The sequence below is a fragment of the Cadophora gregata genome (assembly GCF_030347475.1).
Source record: "Cadophora gregata isolate MNR1 chromosome Unknown scaffold_12, whole genome shotgun sequence".
Classification (NCBI taxonomy): Eukaryota; Fungi; Ascomycota; class Leotiomycetes; order Helotiales; family Ploettnerulaceae; genus Cadophora; species Cadophora gregata.
The window spans coordinates 243,302-258,713 of record NW_026695935.1 but is presented as its reverse complement, the minus strand read 5'-3'; the positions used below and the strand labels follow the sequence as shown (position 1 = coordinate 258,713).

The following is a 15,412-nucleotide window of genomic DNA, read 5'->3' as shown; positions in this document are numbered from 1 at the left end:
CCGTTGGTCATAGGGACTGAGATGCTGGATAGTTTTCCGTGACTTGAAGCTGAAATGCACCTGAAGCGTGGCGGTGGCTGAACGATAATTTCGTGATACAGCTGGCAGCTGCGGAAAATCGCCAAGATAATCCGAAGCTCTTCTTCAGCTACTTCACCATCTTGATTGAGCAACGTGCCAACGTCCTTTTTCCAACTTGGCCTAAACATCACCTTTCCAGATGGAGTACCAGTACTCCCGACTCAGCACGAATGAATTTCGTCTCCTCACCCTCCACCCTCGATTCTCTGTTCCACAAGATGCCTCACGAGAAGAACAGCCTGTCTCCTGCACTTTGAGATCTTATCGTCGAGATCAGAGCCCTCCTTACAAAGCTCTATCATACACTTGGGGTGATGCTTCCGTCAAAGTTCCCATCTTAGTAAATGACAGTACGCTACACGTTACATCAAACCTATTCACAGCTCTGGAACATATTCGTGCAGAAGATTCACCAGTCACATTATGGATCGATGCGATCTGTATCAATCAAGAAGACGACGAGGAAAAGTCCTCACAAGTGAAGATGATGAGGGAGATCTATAATACCGCTGAGCACACAAGATCATGGTTGGGTCCAGCTGGCGATGGATCCGACGGCGCCATGGCGGAGCTCAATCGCATCGGTTCCTTACTCATTGAGAAAGAGCTCATTGAACCAATGAAGGAGTTCTTCAGGCTCGATCCAGCCGAAGTGGAGCGATATATGGTGTTGGAAAGCAAGATCAAAGATGGAGTGGCTCCATTGGTCATTCAGGCGGTCGAGAACACGTCCCAGACACTGACCTTCGTTCAAAATGCTTGTAGCATTCTTTCGCGAGACTATTGGAAGCGTGTGTGGATCCTACAGGAACTTATCGTTTCGCCTCACGTCGTTTTTCAGTGTGGGAAGTCTACCAGCGACTTCCCGACAATATATGCGAGCTTGTGCTACCTGCATCTACTCGGCACTCAGATCATCACACGCGAGCTGGGAAGAATAGGAGGGATAGAGAACCTTGACGAGGAATCGACAGCCACCTTCAACTTTGCCATTTCTCTGAGCACACAAACTGATCGTATTTCGAATTCCACCAAACTCTTTGGTGCCAGACTGAGGTACCAAGGTGACGCCGCTAAGGATTTGGAAGTGTCTCAATATTCGAAGTTAGGTAGCAGCATGTTTGAATTGTTAGCTAGAATTCATGTCTCAGGTGCCAACAAAACCTTTTGTGGAGCCACAAACCCCAGGGATAGAATCTTTGCTCTCCTCGGCATAGCAAACGACAGGGCTCGACTTGGTATCCAGCCAGATTATACCCAGTCTAGGACATGCTCTGATATCTACACAGAGGTAGCTCGTGCTATCATCCAGTCCGGCCACGTCGATCTCCTATCCCTTTCTCAACCTCAAGGTAGAGATGAGGACATGCCTTCATGGGCTCCTGACTGGCGTGCAGAATGGATTCTAACACCTTCTGGACAGCTGCCATGGGACTCGGCATTCAAAGCATTCTCCTTAGCAACAGAATCAATTGATCTCAGTACTCTCACCGTGAGCGAAGAGATCTCACCCAATCAGCTGCGACTCCGGGGGTATGCAATTGATGTCCTTGAAGAAGTGGGCAAAACATGGACTCCACCCTACCTTGAAGGCTATTCCGGAGAATCAAGCCTTCCTCTAATTTCCGCTTACCTGACCGACATCACCAACTTCTGCACCAAATCCGAAGAGAAGATTGCCAAATGTCAGAAATCCATCTACGTCAATGACTCCGACCGCGTATTAGCCCGTAAGCGCGTCCCTGTTGCGGATCAGGAGGAATACGGCACTGGCTTCATCAGAAGAGCAGGCCTGGATGCTGATACTGGGTACGATCATGTCACCCAGCACTGCGATATCGTCATGCGAGGTAATTCTGCTGAGATTACGCCAGAGCAAGCGCAGCATTTCACTCATCCTCTCAGAGCTTCTTACAGCAATATGATGAACTGGCAGCGTGATCGACGACCTTACCTCTCCGAAAAGGGGTATGTAGGACTGGCACCACTTCATGCACTAGCGGGCGATGTGATTGTTCTCTTTGAGAAAGCGAAGTTTCCTTATGTCTTGAGAGATAATGGTAATGGTACCTATATTTTCGTTGGTGAGGCATATGTTCATGGGATCATGTATGGGGAGTACGTCGAGGGCTCGTCCGCTGGTGATTTGACTACTTTTATTCTGGTCTAGTCCTAAGGCTGTCGAAATAAAACTGAGACGAATTTTCACGGTGACCCATCCACTCGAAATCTCTTTTCTATGCTCTCATTGCTAATCCAGCAGACACATTCCAGTCTGGCATAGCAACTTCACTTTCTCTTGGCGTGCTGGCCCCTTCATCCGCAGCAGCACTTTCCGAAACGAAGCTTCTTGTACTAGCTACCCAAGTAACACAGCTTCTGGCATCAACTGGAGCTTGGGATGTTCCAGCTGCTGGATGGTTGGATTAAAGGAGTGTTTCCGTTCGGATCGCTCTTCAACTTGCGAGAGCTGAGGGGTCGGCGCCAACATCTGTCTGACGCGGGCTCCGATGGCTTCTAGGTCATCGTAACAGCTCTTACTCCCGATCGTGCTGGATGGCTTCGATACACGAGTGTTGATGTCTCACGTGTCTAAGCCTGAAATGTTAGCTATGTGAGAGCCACTAGGCCCAAGTCGACTCTTCGTACCTTTCAAGCTTTCGCTCCCTCCAGCTCCCGGATCCGGGGTTGAACCGTCTCTGGCAACAGACCACTGTACCTTCTTCACAATTATTCCCTGTTGACTTTCGCTTGTCTCCAAACTTCCTCTTCTGGTATTGCCACTCCTGCCTGTAGCTGTAGTCTCATTCAATCCCTCGCCACTAGGTCTGAAGAAGTTGAACTCCCCAGCAGACGGCATACCCATGCCCATGCGACTTCTCCTCTTGCTGTTGCTGCTCAAAGAGTTCAATGGATAGCTGTTCGATCGTGATGGCCCCATCTCCTTGGCGAATGGCTTGAGGAAGGCTCCCAAGAGGGAGAAAGTACACGCCATGATACTGAAGTCGAGCTCTGCTTGGGCCCATACAGAGCTGTACACGCCATTCAAAGTTGGATCGGCTGACCGTAGAACATAAAGTACAGAAGCGAGGCGGACGGCCGAGAAGGCTATCGTGCTATTTGGAAAGGGTGTAAGCGAGGAACAACGAGAAGGTCAGTGCAGTGCTTACGGTAGGCGAATCGCAAATGCGAGAATAACAATACATTTCAAAAGCCTCGACATTCGAACACCATAGACGAGAGATATACAACTAGCAAATATGGTCACTTCAGTGAAGATGTCGATTGCGCAGATGGCTTTTGCTCGTGCCGACTATGAAGTGTCAGATTGTGGTCCAAAAGCTACAATTCAGAATATCGGATTCAACTTACGATATTGTAACATTTAGATGGGAGGTCAATTAATGCGTGCCCTGGTTTGCACCCGATTGTTACAAGAAGTATTGCCATCACTGCCCACACAGCTGACAAGCCCAGCACCATCCAGAGTAATTTTGCATGCTTCGCATTCGGCGTGAGACGCTTGCAAAGGAATACAACTGCTGCTTTGGAGAAGAACAGGCCGACAATATAGAGTATGGTACTTCTGAACACAGTCTGGCATGTGTTAGTGTTCTGCGTGGGAGTATGTTAAGAGAGAATTGGTCTGTACCTGTCCGATTTCGTCAAAATTGTCCTGACCAAGGAGAGTCGCAGATTTGCCGTATCCATCTCCGACACCTGTATAGACAAAGGCAGATCTTGTGATCGAGAGAACCTAATATTTTGTAGCTTGTCAGTAATGTGCACTCCAAGAAGCATCTTTGCCTTGATTGCTGGAGTGAGTCGATCATACCGTCGCAACAGTGACACACCAATCATCCCATTTCCAAGGTCCGTTGATTGTGAATCGAATGTAGATGCGCACAAGAAAACAGAGGATAATCGATGCCAGGAGAAAAGTGGTCACAACAACCACCAAGCCAGCCTTATCCGTGTCCGTGATCACATATGCAGGGGGAATGATCGTGAGGTTCGCCATTGCGAATGCAAATTCGATGGCCGGATTGAGCGAAATGTGAGGATAGCATCAAAAGTCAATTATTTTACAATGAACACTTCACACAATACTCTTCGAAGCTTCTTGTAACAGACAGCTATGAGCAGAGTTCCCCTTTCAGATGCAGGAACAGTTTTCCAAGATGCACAGAAGATAGCGGAAACCACCCCCTCGATCGTGCTTCAAGCTTCGGAAGCTACACTATCAATTCAAGCAGCCATTCCATGATGCCCCTCGCCCAAAGGTTAAACTGCACCTACGCCATACCCAAGAAGCTAATAGTCTCGTCTGTTTTTGCTACTTTCTTAAGATTCGCGGCTCGGCGTGCTTGTCTAGATTCCACAGTCGTGCCTAGCGTACACCATCAGTGCACCGGATCAAGGCATTCATTCCCCCCGCGGATGAGGAATGCTGGGATCGCCATAGGCTCTGCGCTCCAATGCGGGAGATCCTCCTTGATTTTATGCGAGCGAATAATATTCAATCGCGGTTGATGTCTCCCTTATTTATTGAAACCGGCAGTCGTGCAAAAGCGGACCCCTAGAACTGTTCTTCATACAAGCTTCAGCGCAGAGTCTCAACTACATCCGAAATCTACTTGGAAAGAAGCAATTCCATGTGGACTCTGCTCTTGTTCAACAGCGAATAATGAAGCCACCCACGTCTTGCCGACCAAAGCCAAGGTTCAGCTCGGCACGTATCCCAAAGTCTGGACCACTAATGTAGTGTATTCTTTAGCCAAACCCGCCATTCCCTCAAAACAAACTCTAAAAAAGCAACCGCTGTTCTTGAGTGCAAGCGAGCCAGAAAAACCTTGCATCTCTCGGCAAAAACGCACAGCCAACCGTGAAGGCTGCTTCCGTTCCGCAGCAGCAGGACATTCCGTGTCGTCGAGCCTTCATCATACCAATGCAGAGCGGGGAAGTCATTAGTCTTGCGAGCATCTCAAGTTTCTTGAGCGGTATTTTTTCAGCCACAAAAGACTCGGGATCGATCAGCCAATGGCCATGCAGGGAATCTAAGCGCGGGGGTATCTACGGGCAGGCCTGTCGACACTTGGAAAGAAAGCAGCTTTAGAACAGAGACGGAAGGTGTCAGGACCGATCAGGTATCGTATCGTTCTAAGAAGGATTGAAGAACTTGGGACCCCTTGCCCTTGCATTGGACGACATTAGTTTCCCGTGGCATGAGAAAGCCTTACCTCACAAAATCACCAAAGGTTTGGATTTAGCTTGCCCCTCGTCAATATCGTTGTGACCTCGACCTCCGATACTTTCGAACGTCTTCGTTTGAAGCACATCATTCCCTCGCATATCGAACTACCTTACAAACTATATTTTTTCTTTTGTCTCTATCAGTCTGAAGGAATCTGTACAAACTCGCAACAATGAACGAGCCAATGGATCGATTTTCCCCTGAAGAACACTCCCTGGAAGTGACCCCCAAACAGGAGACCTTCCCAGGGAACGTCCACACAGAAGCCTTTTCAGAAGAAGAAGATCACTATCATGGACACCTTGGGTCCACGAGGTACGATAGATCTGACATGGAGAGAATGGGGAAGATTCAAGAGCTAAGGGTAAGTTGCATTCCACTTTGCCATCATTTCATGATCTGAATCACTACTGACTCGCCTGTAGAGGAATTTTCGTCCACTGTCCGCTTTGAGTTTTGTGGTGATTCTACAAGGAACGTGGGAGGTTCTCCTCACGTAAGTATTGTCAACAAACTAACAACGGTACTCGGAAGTTGACAAATCGTCAGCGCAACGACTCAAGGACTTGTCGATGGCGGTACAGCGGGTTTAATCTGGTCCTATGTATGGACGTTCTTCGGAATGGGCCTTGTCAACGTTTCCCTGGCAGAAATGGCTTCCATGGCACCGACCTCTGGAGGTCAGTACCACTGGGTCTCAGAGTTCGCACCACCGCGTTATCAACAATTTCTCAGTCACTCCATGGGTTGGATGTCTACGCTCTCATGGCAAGCTGGTACAGCATCTGGCCCTTTCCTTGTCGGCACGCTCATCCAGTCTCTCATATCTGTCAACTATCCTGATTATGAAGCGACGAACTGGCAGGGGACATTATTTGTGTTTGCTGTCACACTGGTCGTATGGCTAATGAATGTCTGGGGATCGCGAGCCATGCCGTTACTTCAGAACTTGATGTTGATTGTGCATATTGGTGGATTTCTGGCGATTCTTATCATCTTCTGGGTTCTGGCTCCACATAATACGGCTGAGGTTGTGTTTACAAATTTTACAAACGACGGCGGTTGGAGTACGATGGGGTTGAGTTTGATGGTGGGACAGATTTCTGCGCTTTATGGGTTGATCTGTGAGTTCGGCTTTGGGACTTCCATGACATTCGCTAATAGGAAGCAGGTTCCGATGCAGCTGCACACATGTCGGAAGAGATCAAAGATGCAGGAGCAACTGTACCTCGAGCCATGCTCAGCTCTTACCTTCTGAACGCAGGACTAGGCTTCGTCTTCTTGATATCCTTCATGTTCTGCATGACCAACATTACCGACGCCCTAAACGACGCAACCGGCTACCCATTCATCTGGGTATTCCGCCAAACCGTCTCGACATCCGGTCTTAACGGTCTCTCATCCATTGTCATTCTCCTCATCTTCGCTGGTACCCTCTCATTCAACTTATCCACCTCTCGACAGACATGGGCATTTGCTCGAGACGGAGGACTGCCATTCTCGCGATGGATCGCGAGGGTCAACCCAAAGCTGCAGATCCCTGCTAATGCGGTCTCCGTCACCTGCCTCATCTCTGTTTTGCTCTCGTTGATCAATATTGGTTCTAATGCGGCTTTCAACGCCATCATCTCTCTCAATTTGACATCTCTGATGATCACGTATGTCGTGTCTATTGGATGTGTCCTGTATCGACGTTGGACGCATCCAGAACTTTTACCTAGAGCGAGATGGAGCCTCGGGAGATGGGGTGTCCCGATCAACCTTGGAGCATTCTTGTATTCATGCTTTATGTTTTTCTGGTGTTTCTGGCCAAACTCAACGCCTGTTGATTTAGAATCTTTCAATTGGAGTGTCGTCATGTTTGTTGGTGTTGCGGTTATCAGCTTGTTGGATTTTATATTCAGAGCAAGGAAAGCCTTTAAGGGTCCTGTGACTATTGTGCAAGGATGGAGAGTGGATTGAGATTGTATATCATTGGGAGGGAGGAATTGAATGGGTTTTGTGATAATCTTGTCCAGATACAGCATTGCTAGGGATTGAAAATATCAAAAGCAAACCTTGAGACACAACACATGTCCACTCTATTGTAATCTCATTCTTACGATTCATGCCGTTGACCAAAACATCATTGATCAAAATCCAAGCCGAACGATTGACCAACACCTTATTGACTTGTTTCAGCAAACCTCTTCCCACTAAACGAATCTCTAAGCGAAACTCTCTTCTCAACATCAATACCCTCAACCCCCTCTCCCACTACAAAGTCCTCTCTAACCCACACATAACACCCTTCCCCTTCTCCTTCCCCTCAGCAAAACCACAGCCCTATACCTCCTCACCTCAATTCTCCAAATCCGCCTGCAACTCCCTCTCCAGAAACTCCACACTCCACACCTCCCGCCTAACCTCCTCACTACGGTGGCAATGGCCCCATTGGCATGGAAAGAGTCTCCATTGGCATGGAGATTCTTTCCATCCCTATAGAACTTACTAGTCTTACTTTCTCTTTATTAAAGCGTGTTTCGCGTGAGAGTACTTAAACTTTAATCTTTCCATATGATCCCCCTTCTACCCTCTCTCTTCTTCCTCTCCCTATCTCTCTACGGTAGGTCTCTCTAATCTCTCCACACTAAGTCTCTCTAATCTCTTCACAGTAAGTCTCTTCAGTCTCTCCACGGTAAGTCTCTTCACGGTAAGTCTCTTCAATCTCTCCACGGTAAGTCTCTTCAATCTCTCCACGGTAAGTCTCTCCAATCTCTCCTCAGTAGGCCTCTTTCGATAGATCTTTCTACGGTAGATCGGTAAGTCTCTCCACAGTAGGTAAAGAGGTAAAGAGGTGGGAAGGTGGGGAAGTAAGGAGCAGGAAACCGTAAATATTATCTATAGAACTGAATATATAAAATAGAGGAAAATCAACTCGAGTATAAAATATTTCCATTAGAATGGAGAGCCGTTGCCACAGGTAGTGCCTTCCCTGTAACAATATCCGCCACCTCTCCATACGTGACTGTATCCCCTGCAACATGTAGAAAAGAACTTGATTGTATAGTCTCGGCTCAGCAAAAACAATCATAGCTATTACCCGGCCAATTTCTTCCGGCGTTGTGGCTGTAAGTCGATTTTCCTTCCAAGCCTACCTAGCTTCCAAGTGCGTGGACAGTGATGCTCTGCTCATGCTTATGCCTAGCCTCACTTCCATTTCCATTCCTCTCGTTCTCGAACTCTCAAAACCGATACCGATATCGAGATCAAGATCAACATCCACAACCCCAACAAACGACTCAAACAAAAAACCTCATAAAAATATCCTATACCACCAAAACCCACTACTCCTCCTCCTCCTCCTTATCCCCCTCCTCATCCTCCTCTTCCAACCCGATCAACAACTCCACTCCCCACCTTACCATCAGGCCGCTCACCACAACCACACCTCCCCGTCACAACATCATAATCCGCTCTGAACTACCAGGGAATACATACATAAATATACCACTTGCCTTGACTTGACTTGACTTTAGCGTCTAGAACAGCTTCGCTTGTGTGGGTTTTTATCTGTGAGGCTGAGCCTGTACAGGAGATGATGATATGAGGTCCATTAGTTTTATGCGAAGAGCCTGGTGAGTTCGCTATGGAGGAGGCAGATTTTAAGGATCTTGGAGAGGTGGGTGGGTTTTGTAGGGGATGGGATGGGATGAGTTGGAAATGAGTTGAAATGATGGATTGTGGGGAGGGCATGGGAGGGGAGGGGAGGAGGATAGAGATTTCGGTGGTGGGTAGAGAGGTTTGGGAGAGGTTGGTTATGGGTGGGGAGATGTTGGTTCGGATTGTGTTGTGAAGCGTGCTGAGTTTCGGAGCCGGCTCCAAGGACGAGGACGAGGACGAGGATGAGGATGAGGATGGTGTTTGTTATAGTGATGTGTTTGTCGTGCGTGGTGAAAGTGAAGGGAGGCAGGCTGCCGAGGTGAGTTGAGTTGAGTTGAGTTGAGTGTCTGAGGACTCGCACAAGGGAGAAGGAGAGTTCTTCTTCATCTTCATCTAAGAACTACTTCCTTGATAATAGGTGAGGGAAGGAGAGCAGTTCTATAACCAAACAAAACATAAGAGAGAGAGAGAGGACTTGTATGTAATTCCCACAGATCATCCGAAAAAGTCTTGAGGATTCAGAGATAGGTAGGTAGGTAGGTAGTTCAAATGACGAGAAAAGTCTTCGCGGTGGTGAGGTAGGGTAGCTTGAAACGGGGATGGGAAATACGAAATACCACAAATACAACACTTGGTAGAAAGGGGTATTTATTGGAAGGGAGCATGTTCTCAATGAAACGTAATTTGAGATGTACAATACTGTGTATGTCTGTCTGTGTATATATTTCTATGCACCAATCTCCAAAATCTTCACACAAAAAAAGAGCAACGCTCCACGATCATAGCAATCGCAATCGCAATTATGCCCCATCAATGCACCTGAAACCATTTTTTAATATTATGATACAGCCAGTCAGTCATTCGTTCAAGGGGGTCCGTCTACCGTCTATATGTCCTACTAGCATAAAATAACCAGCTTGCTTGCTTGTATATTCCCCACGGATTGATTATCGGTATCCTTGACCCGCGATGTCTATGCGAAAGCAATCAAAGCAGCGGCAGCACCGACGAGTCCCACGTATGAGGCGGCCTTCATCTGGCCGGCTGCGTTTGTGGTGATGGGGGCGGTGGAAATTGGACCTGTAGGGGAGGGGGAGTCAGTTTGGGATGCCTGGGTGGTGATGGTGGTGGTAGTGGGAGTAGGCTCGGGTCCTGCTGGAGAGGATGAAGAGTCTGAAGGACTACTTGATGTGGATTGGGGAGTGGATGATGGGCTTGATGTAGGGGAGGGGGAGGAGGAGTCCGAACCTGTGGATGTACCAGTTCCTGAGGCAGCGCCATAGCCAGAGCCAGATCCGGATCCGGATCCAGTTCCGCTTGGAGAGGCGGCGCCGGGAGTTCTGACTGGGGCGAGAGTGGTGCCGGTAGCAGAGCTAGCTGAACCAGGGACTGAGCCGCTTACTGAGCCGGTGGCGGAACCGCTGGGACCGGAAGAGGTAGCAGTCTTGGATGCTGCGGAGGATGTGGACTTTGGTGCGTCGCACTTCAAGTCGAAGAGAGAATTGCGGGAGACGGTTGTGCCGACAACACCGAATTGAGGTTGGCTGTTAACGGCGGTGTTGGCATCGACGAGAGTGTACCAGTAGGTATCGATCTTTCCGAAGAGAGTGTTGCATCCAACAGCCTCGTAGTAGGATCGTGCGTTTTCAGTGGAAGGGTGGCCAGACTTGGCGTCCTTTCCGGCAACAGGCCATCCAGTCTCAGTGATGATGAGTGGCTTTCCCTTAGCAGCAGCTGTGGTGATCTCGAAAGCGGCGTTGAAGAGCGTAGGAGCGTTCTCGATGGAGTTATCCTCAGTGATCTGGAAGTATGGGAAGGTGTTCATTCCGAGGAAGTCAATCTCGTCAATAACGGGATTGTTGGTGGCGTTTCTCCAGACATCCCAGGTGTCGACGTGTCCGACTGCAACATCTGCCAAAGCAGTACCTTCGAGAGCCTTCCTGACTTGCTGGATGTACTTGACGAGCTGCTCAGGCCGGGCTCCGACTCCGGTAGGATCGTTCTTGAGACCGGTAGGCGAGATACGGTACAGATCCTCTGATCCAACAGAGATGCCGTTGACACGGCTTGTGAACTCCTCTCCGTACTTCTCGATGGCAGTTGTAAGGGCGGCAATCTCGTTGTCGATCATTGTCTGGCCTGCTGAAGCCCACATACCGAGGAAGAGCTTGGTGTCTGTGGCGATGGCGGCGGGGATGGCAGTAATGGGGTCTCGGTCGGTGCCAGACTGGATCATGGTGTAGAGTCTGGCGCTGGAGAAAGCACCATCTGTGTTGGCAAGGCCCTTTGCGGCCTGGAACTCGGCGGTGAAAGCGGCCTCGTTCTTCATTTGTCCCTCACGGGTGACAGCACCATAGTTGAATCCTCTGGTGACGGCGGAAGCGACCGAAAGGGATGCCGCGAGGGCGATGAGGGAGGCGTGCATGATTAGAACAGAAGATTTTATTTTAGAAAATAGACAAAAGGTGCAAGTAGGAAAGTAGCGAATGTGATGTTCTGCTGATATTAGAGATGAGATCAAGACAGAAACGAAAAAGAGTCGTCGTTGGAAGAAACGAGAGGGAAAAAGGGCGGTGGTTGTCGTGAACAATGTTGTTGGAATAGAAACAATCTGGGGTTGGGGTACCGCGTTCTTTTAAACGGCCACCTATTTTTGGCTGGGGCTTGCTGGGGCGTGCTGGGCGTGCTGGGCTCGCCCAAATTTCCGCCGGTCCACATGGGGCTTGGCGCGCTTGCGATCAAAATGATCTCATGGGATACGAGTTCCTGCTTTAGCTCCAGATGCCAGCCAATCGATGGACTACTTGGCACGTAAACGAGACAGAAATATGGGTCAGCTCAGCCCCCCGGAGGTTTCTTGGCGAGAAAAGATGGTGAGGATGGCGAAAATGGTTGGCCTTAAAGTTCACTCATGTCCCAAAGTGGAAGAAGTGGGAATATCGCCCCTGGGCACGGACCAGCGCACTCAGGGGCGAAGTCAATATTATGATTATTTGATCATGGAACTTCCCACCGAGGATTCTTGCAGTGCGAGAGTGCTCATACTGTCCGTAAATTACCAACTTGATCTTGAATAACTCACTCTTCCCAGTCATTCATTCTTCATGCCTTGAAGTTTTTACATTCCCCCGGCAGGATGTCTTAGACAATATGTGACTTACCTAGGGTCGAGCCGATACCGCTAATACAATATAGGGCAAGGCAAGTTTGCTGGCCATTATTCAACAGCGCTGGAATGACAAGCAGGGAAAACCAAAAGTATATCTAAGCATTGTCCAGCTACTCGTACGTAGCTACCACCGAAAAAGTTTTTCTTCGAGATGAAATGAAAATCAAAGTATATGAAGTCACATTAGGAACACTAACGAACATTAATAAATCAAACTACGGATTACCGAATGCCGAAACACCGCTTTCAAATTTGATCCATCAATCATTTCCAGCCAACCCACCACACCACGAAAACCTTCTCTCACAAATCTACCTATCTACGAAACAGTAATTCTCGCCAAATCAACCTCAATCCCCTCCCCAACCTTCTGCTCCTTCCCAACATTGCCATTGCCATTGCCATTATTGCCCTTAACGTTCACCCCACTCGCCACGCCCGCCCCCGCCCCCGCCGCCGTGGTCCGCTTATACGGAATCCCCCTCGCCAGCTCCAACGTACTCATACACATCCTCAAAAACAGCGGCCCCAGCTCGACCTTATGCAACGGAATCAGACTAAACAGCAGACTAGCCGTGATCCTCAACAGCGTCTTCTTATGCACCGTCACCGCATACTTCTCCTCCAAGAACCGCCAAAACACCTCCTGCAGCCCCATCAAGATCCTCTCATCCGCCTCCTCGAGAAGCGGCTGACTAGCTGAAGGCAGCGCGTCCAGGTCCATGAACAGGATGTGGTCGTAGCCCACGAGGGATTGCAGGATTTTCGCCAGGTCGTAGTGGATGTCGCCCTGCATCGTGAGCGTGTCTTCGAGCTGGCAGCGCACGTCGATGAAGGAGACGGATTTGTCGTCTTGGCTCAGGATGGCGTTGCTGAAGACCGGGTCGCCGTGGATGATGGGCACATGCACGCCTTTGTCTTCCGCCTCGTACGTGTCCAGGAACTCGCTGAGGCGGGAGAAACATTCTGCGGAGTTGGGGCCTAGCGCCGCGTACCGAGCGGTGTTGTTGTAGTACCGCGAGCGCAGCTTCATCCCGTAGTTGGCGTAGATGTTGACCCCGCTGGACCGCTCGATGCTATGCTGGGAGAACTTGCTTGCGAGGGCGGGGGAGATGGGCAGCCGCGGGGAGAGAGTGCTGGTTGTGGTGTGGATGCTGTGGAGCGCGGTGAGGAGGGTGAGAAGGCGGCCGGAGGTGATGGAGCGGCCGACGAGGAGGTGGCTGTAGGTGAGTCCCTGGCGGTATTCCATCTCGATGGTATAGTTGCCTGTCTCTGGGAGGAAATCCACCGCGAATCCTGTGGGGAAGACTGGGAGGAGATCGGTCGGCATGTGTGCGTAGAAGTACAATTCGCCGAGGATGGCGTCTGATTTGGAGGATTTGATGACCTTGTCGCCTACGATTTGGATGGTGTTGAAGTCACGGGCTGCCACCATTGCTTTGGTTGTTTGATTGGGACGAGGCGTTAGGGGTCTCGACATTGTGCCCTCAGCTTCAGGTTCTAAGAGAGAAGATGGATCTGCTTCATCGAGCAGCCAGCCAATCTCTTTCATGGTGTCAAGATTGGCATTGACAGCGAGGTCATCGACATAGACATCAGCCCAAGGTTTGCCGAAATGGATATCTGAAAATCAGCACGGTTCGGTATATGTGCGGAAACTTCCTCACCATGGAACGGAATCTCATATCTTGCCAGCTGTTGGAAAGTGATCACTCCAACATCCTTGAGAATCGCACCCACATTCCCATTATGAGTCCTCATCCTTCTCGCAGTTTGCTAAAATCTGTCAGTCAACATTCCACAAACGTACCAAATATCAACATACAATAATAATATAATGCCCAGCCTTATGCAACTGCTGCACCAACCTAATATTCTTCCAGATCGGCGGACACGTCGAGTAATCCCCCGACACCGCCGGCACACCCACAAGCGTCATATCCAAATCAAAGCAAAACCTCCTCTTCTTGACCTGATTCGGCCTCTTCCCATCCTTCATCTGCATCAGCAGATCCTCCAGCTGCTCGGGCGTCCCCACACAGCTGAAGTCCTTCTTCGACAGCGGCAAGCCCAGGAACGGCAGTTGCGCATCGTGGATCATCGTCCCGATCATCTGGGAAGTGTAGTACTCGCCTATGTCGGAGCCCTTGGGCCGCAGCGCGTGCGAGTCGATGTTCTTCGCTGCCCAGGTGTGCATTAGTGAGGCGGTGGCGAAGACGTAGGCCCCTGTGTTGGCTTTGTTACTGATGGCTTTCTTCTCGCGGATGTCGGTTATGAGGGGCATTTTGTCGGTGCCTTCTTCGGTTTTGATGTACGAGTAGATGGGGTTGATGCCGTCGTCGGGGAAGTAAAATACTGCGCCGTATTGGACGGGCATGTTTCGTACGTCTTGGAGGATATCGGCCCAGTAGATGGTATCGCCTGGAGTGGTTAGTGTTTGTTTGGAGTTGATCGGGGTAAGCGAATTTACAGTCAAGTGACACTGTTCGTCTTGCCATGTGTTCGGCTCCCATACTTTGGGCGGTCATATACAGCTTCAGATAAGTCAGCATTCAATCCTACAGCATTGTCCAAACACAATCGAGATTCAGTAGAAACTCACCGTCTCTGAAGCACCCTTCGTCTGATGCTTCAACCTCAACAAGCGAAAATCCACTCTGGGAAATGTCTTCATAACCAACTGTCCAATACGGAACTCATCATCAACCTCCATATTAACCGCCATCCAGAGCGTATCCTCTGGCCTCAAAGACAAGTTATCAATGATTCTTAGAATCATAGGTCGACCAATGATGTTGATCAAAGGCTTAGGATATCTGTACCCGACTTTCGAGAAACGGCTCCCAATCCCTCCGATCGGGATAATGATGTTGAGAGCCTGGCTATTAGCACTACTGCCATTATTGCTACTTTTCGGCGCTTCCACTCGCACGTCGATATTGGTGAGCCCTGGCATATTTAGTAGCTGTTGTGGGGTTTTCCTTTCAATTTTGATTGTGGGGGAGTGTGGAGAGGATCCTGGTGTTGCCTGGGAAGTGGAGCGAAGTTACATGGAGAGTGGGAATGAAGCTGATGATATGGCCAGCAATAACCTCCTCACTCACTCCTCCTCGCCACCATGGGCCTTTTTCCCTCCTCACTCATGTCTCCAATCCATCCCTCCCTGGCGACATTCTCCGCGCAGCAATAAGACACACAAACCAGACGGCCTCCCATCCAATTCGTCCACCCCATCACAAAACCACTTCTCCTCCTCCCTCCCTCCC

The 15,412-nt window shown here is 49.5% G+C and overlaps 4 protein-coding genes across 4 annotated transcripts; 2 read left to right on the top strand and 2 right to left on the bottom strand.

Moving 5' to 3' along the window:
• Positions 1 to 220: 220 nt before the first annotated feature.
• On the top strand, positions 221 to 2,251 carry ONS95_002916 (uncharacterized protein; the record flags this gene model as incomplete). Its single annotated transcript, XM_058496200.1, has 1 exon — positions 221 to 2,251. The coding sequence occupies one exon, from the start codon at positions 221 to 223 to the stop codon at positions 2,249 to 2,251; it is 2,031 nt and encodes a 676-aa protein (XP_058353451.1).
• Positions 2,252 to 4,643: 2,392 nt separating this feature from the next.
• On the top strand, positions 4,644 to 7,400 carry ONS95_002915 (uncharacterized protein). Its single transcript, XM_058496199.1, has 4 exons — positions 4,644 to 5,699; positions 5,761 to 5,831; positions 5,885 to 6,459; positions 6,507 to 7,400. Exons 1-4 carry the CDS (start codon positions 5,508 to 5,510, stop codon positions 7,295 to 7,297), a joined length of 1,629 nt encoding a protein of 542 aa, XP_058353450.1. The 5' UTR covers positions 4,644 to 5,507; the 3' UTR covers positions 7,298 to 7,400.
• A 2,245-nt stretch (positions 7,401 to 9,645) lies between these two features.
• On the bottom strand, positions 9,646 to 11,638 carry ONS95_002914 (uncharacterized protein). Its single transcript, XM_058496198.1, has one exon. The coding sequence runs from the start codon at positions 11,400 to 11,402 to the stop codon at positions 9,951 to 9,953; it is 1,452 nt and encodes a 483-aa protein (XP_058353449.1). The 5' UTR covers positions 11,403 to 11,638; the 3' UTR covers positions 9,646 to 9,950.
• An 827-nt stretch (positions 11,639 to 12,465) lies between these two features.
• Positions 12,466 to 15,102, bottom strand: ONS95_002913 (uncharacterized protein; the record flags this gene model as incomplete). Its single annotated transcript, XM_058496197.1, has 5 exons — positions 12,466 to 13,769; positions 13,814 to 13,922; positions 13,972 to 14,567; positions 14,617 to 14,680; positions 14,749 to 15,102. The coding sequence occupies 5 exons, from the start codon at positions 15,100 to 15,102 to the stop codon at positions 12,466 to 12,468; spliced, it is 2,427 nt and encodes an 808-aa protein (XP_058353448.1).
• Between the last annotated feature and the right edge of the window lie 310 nt (positions 15,103 to 15,412).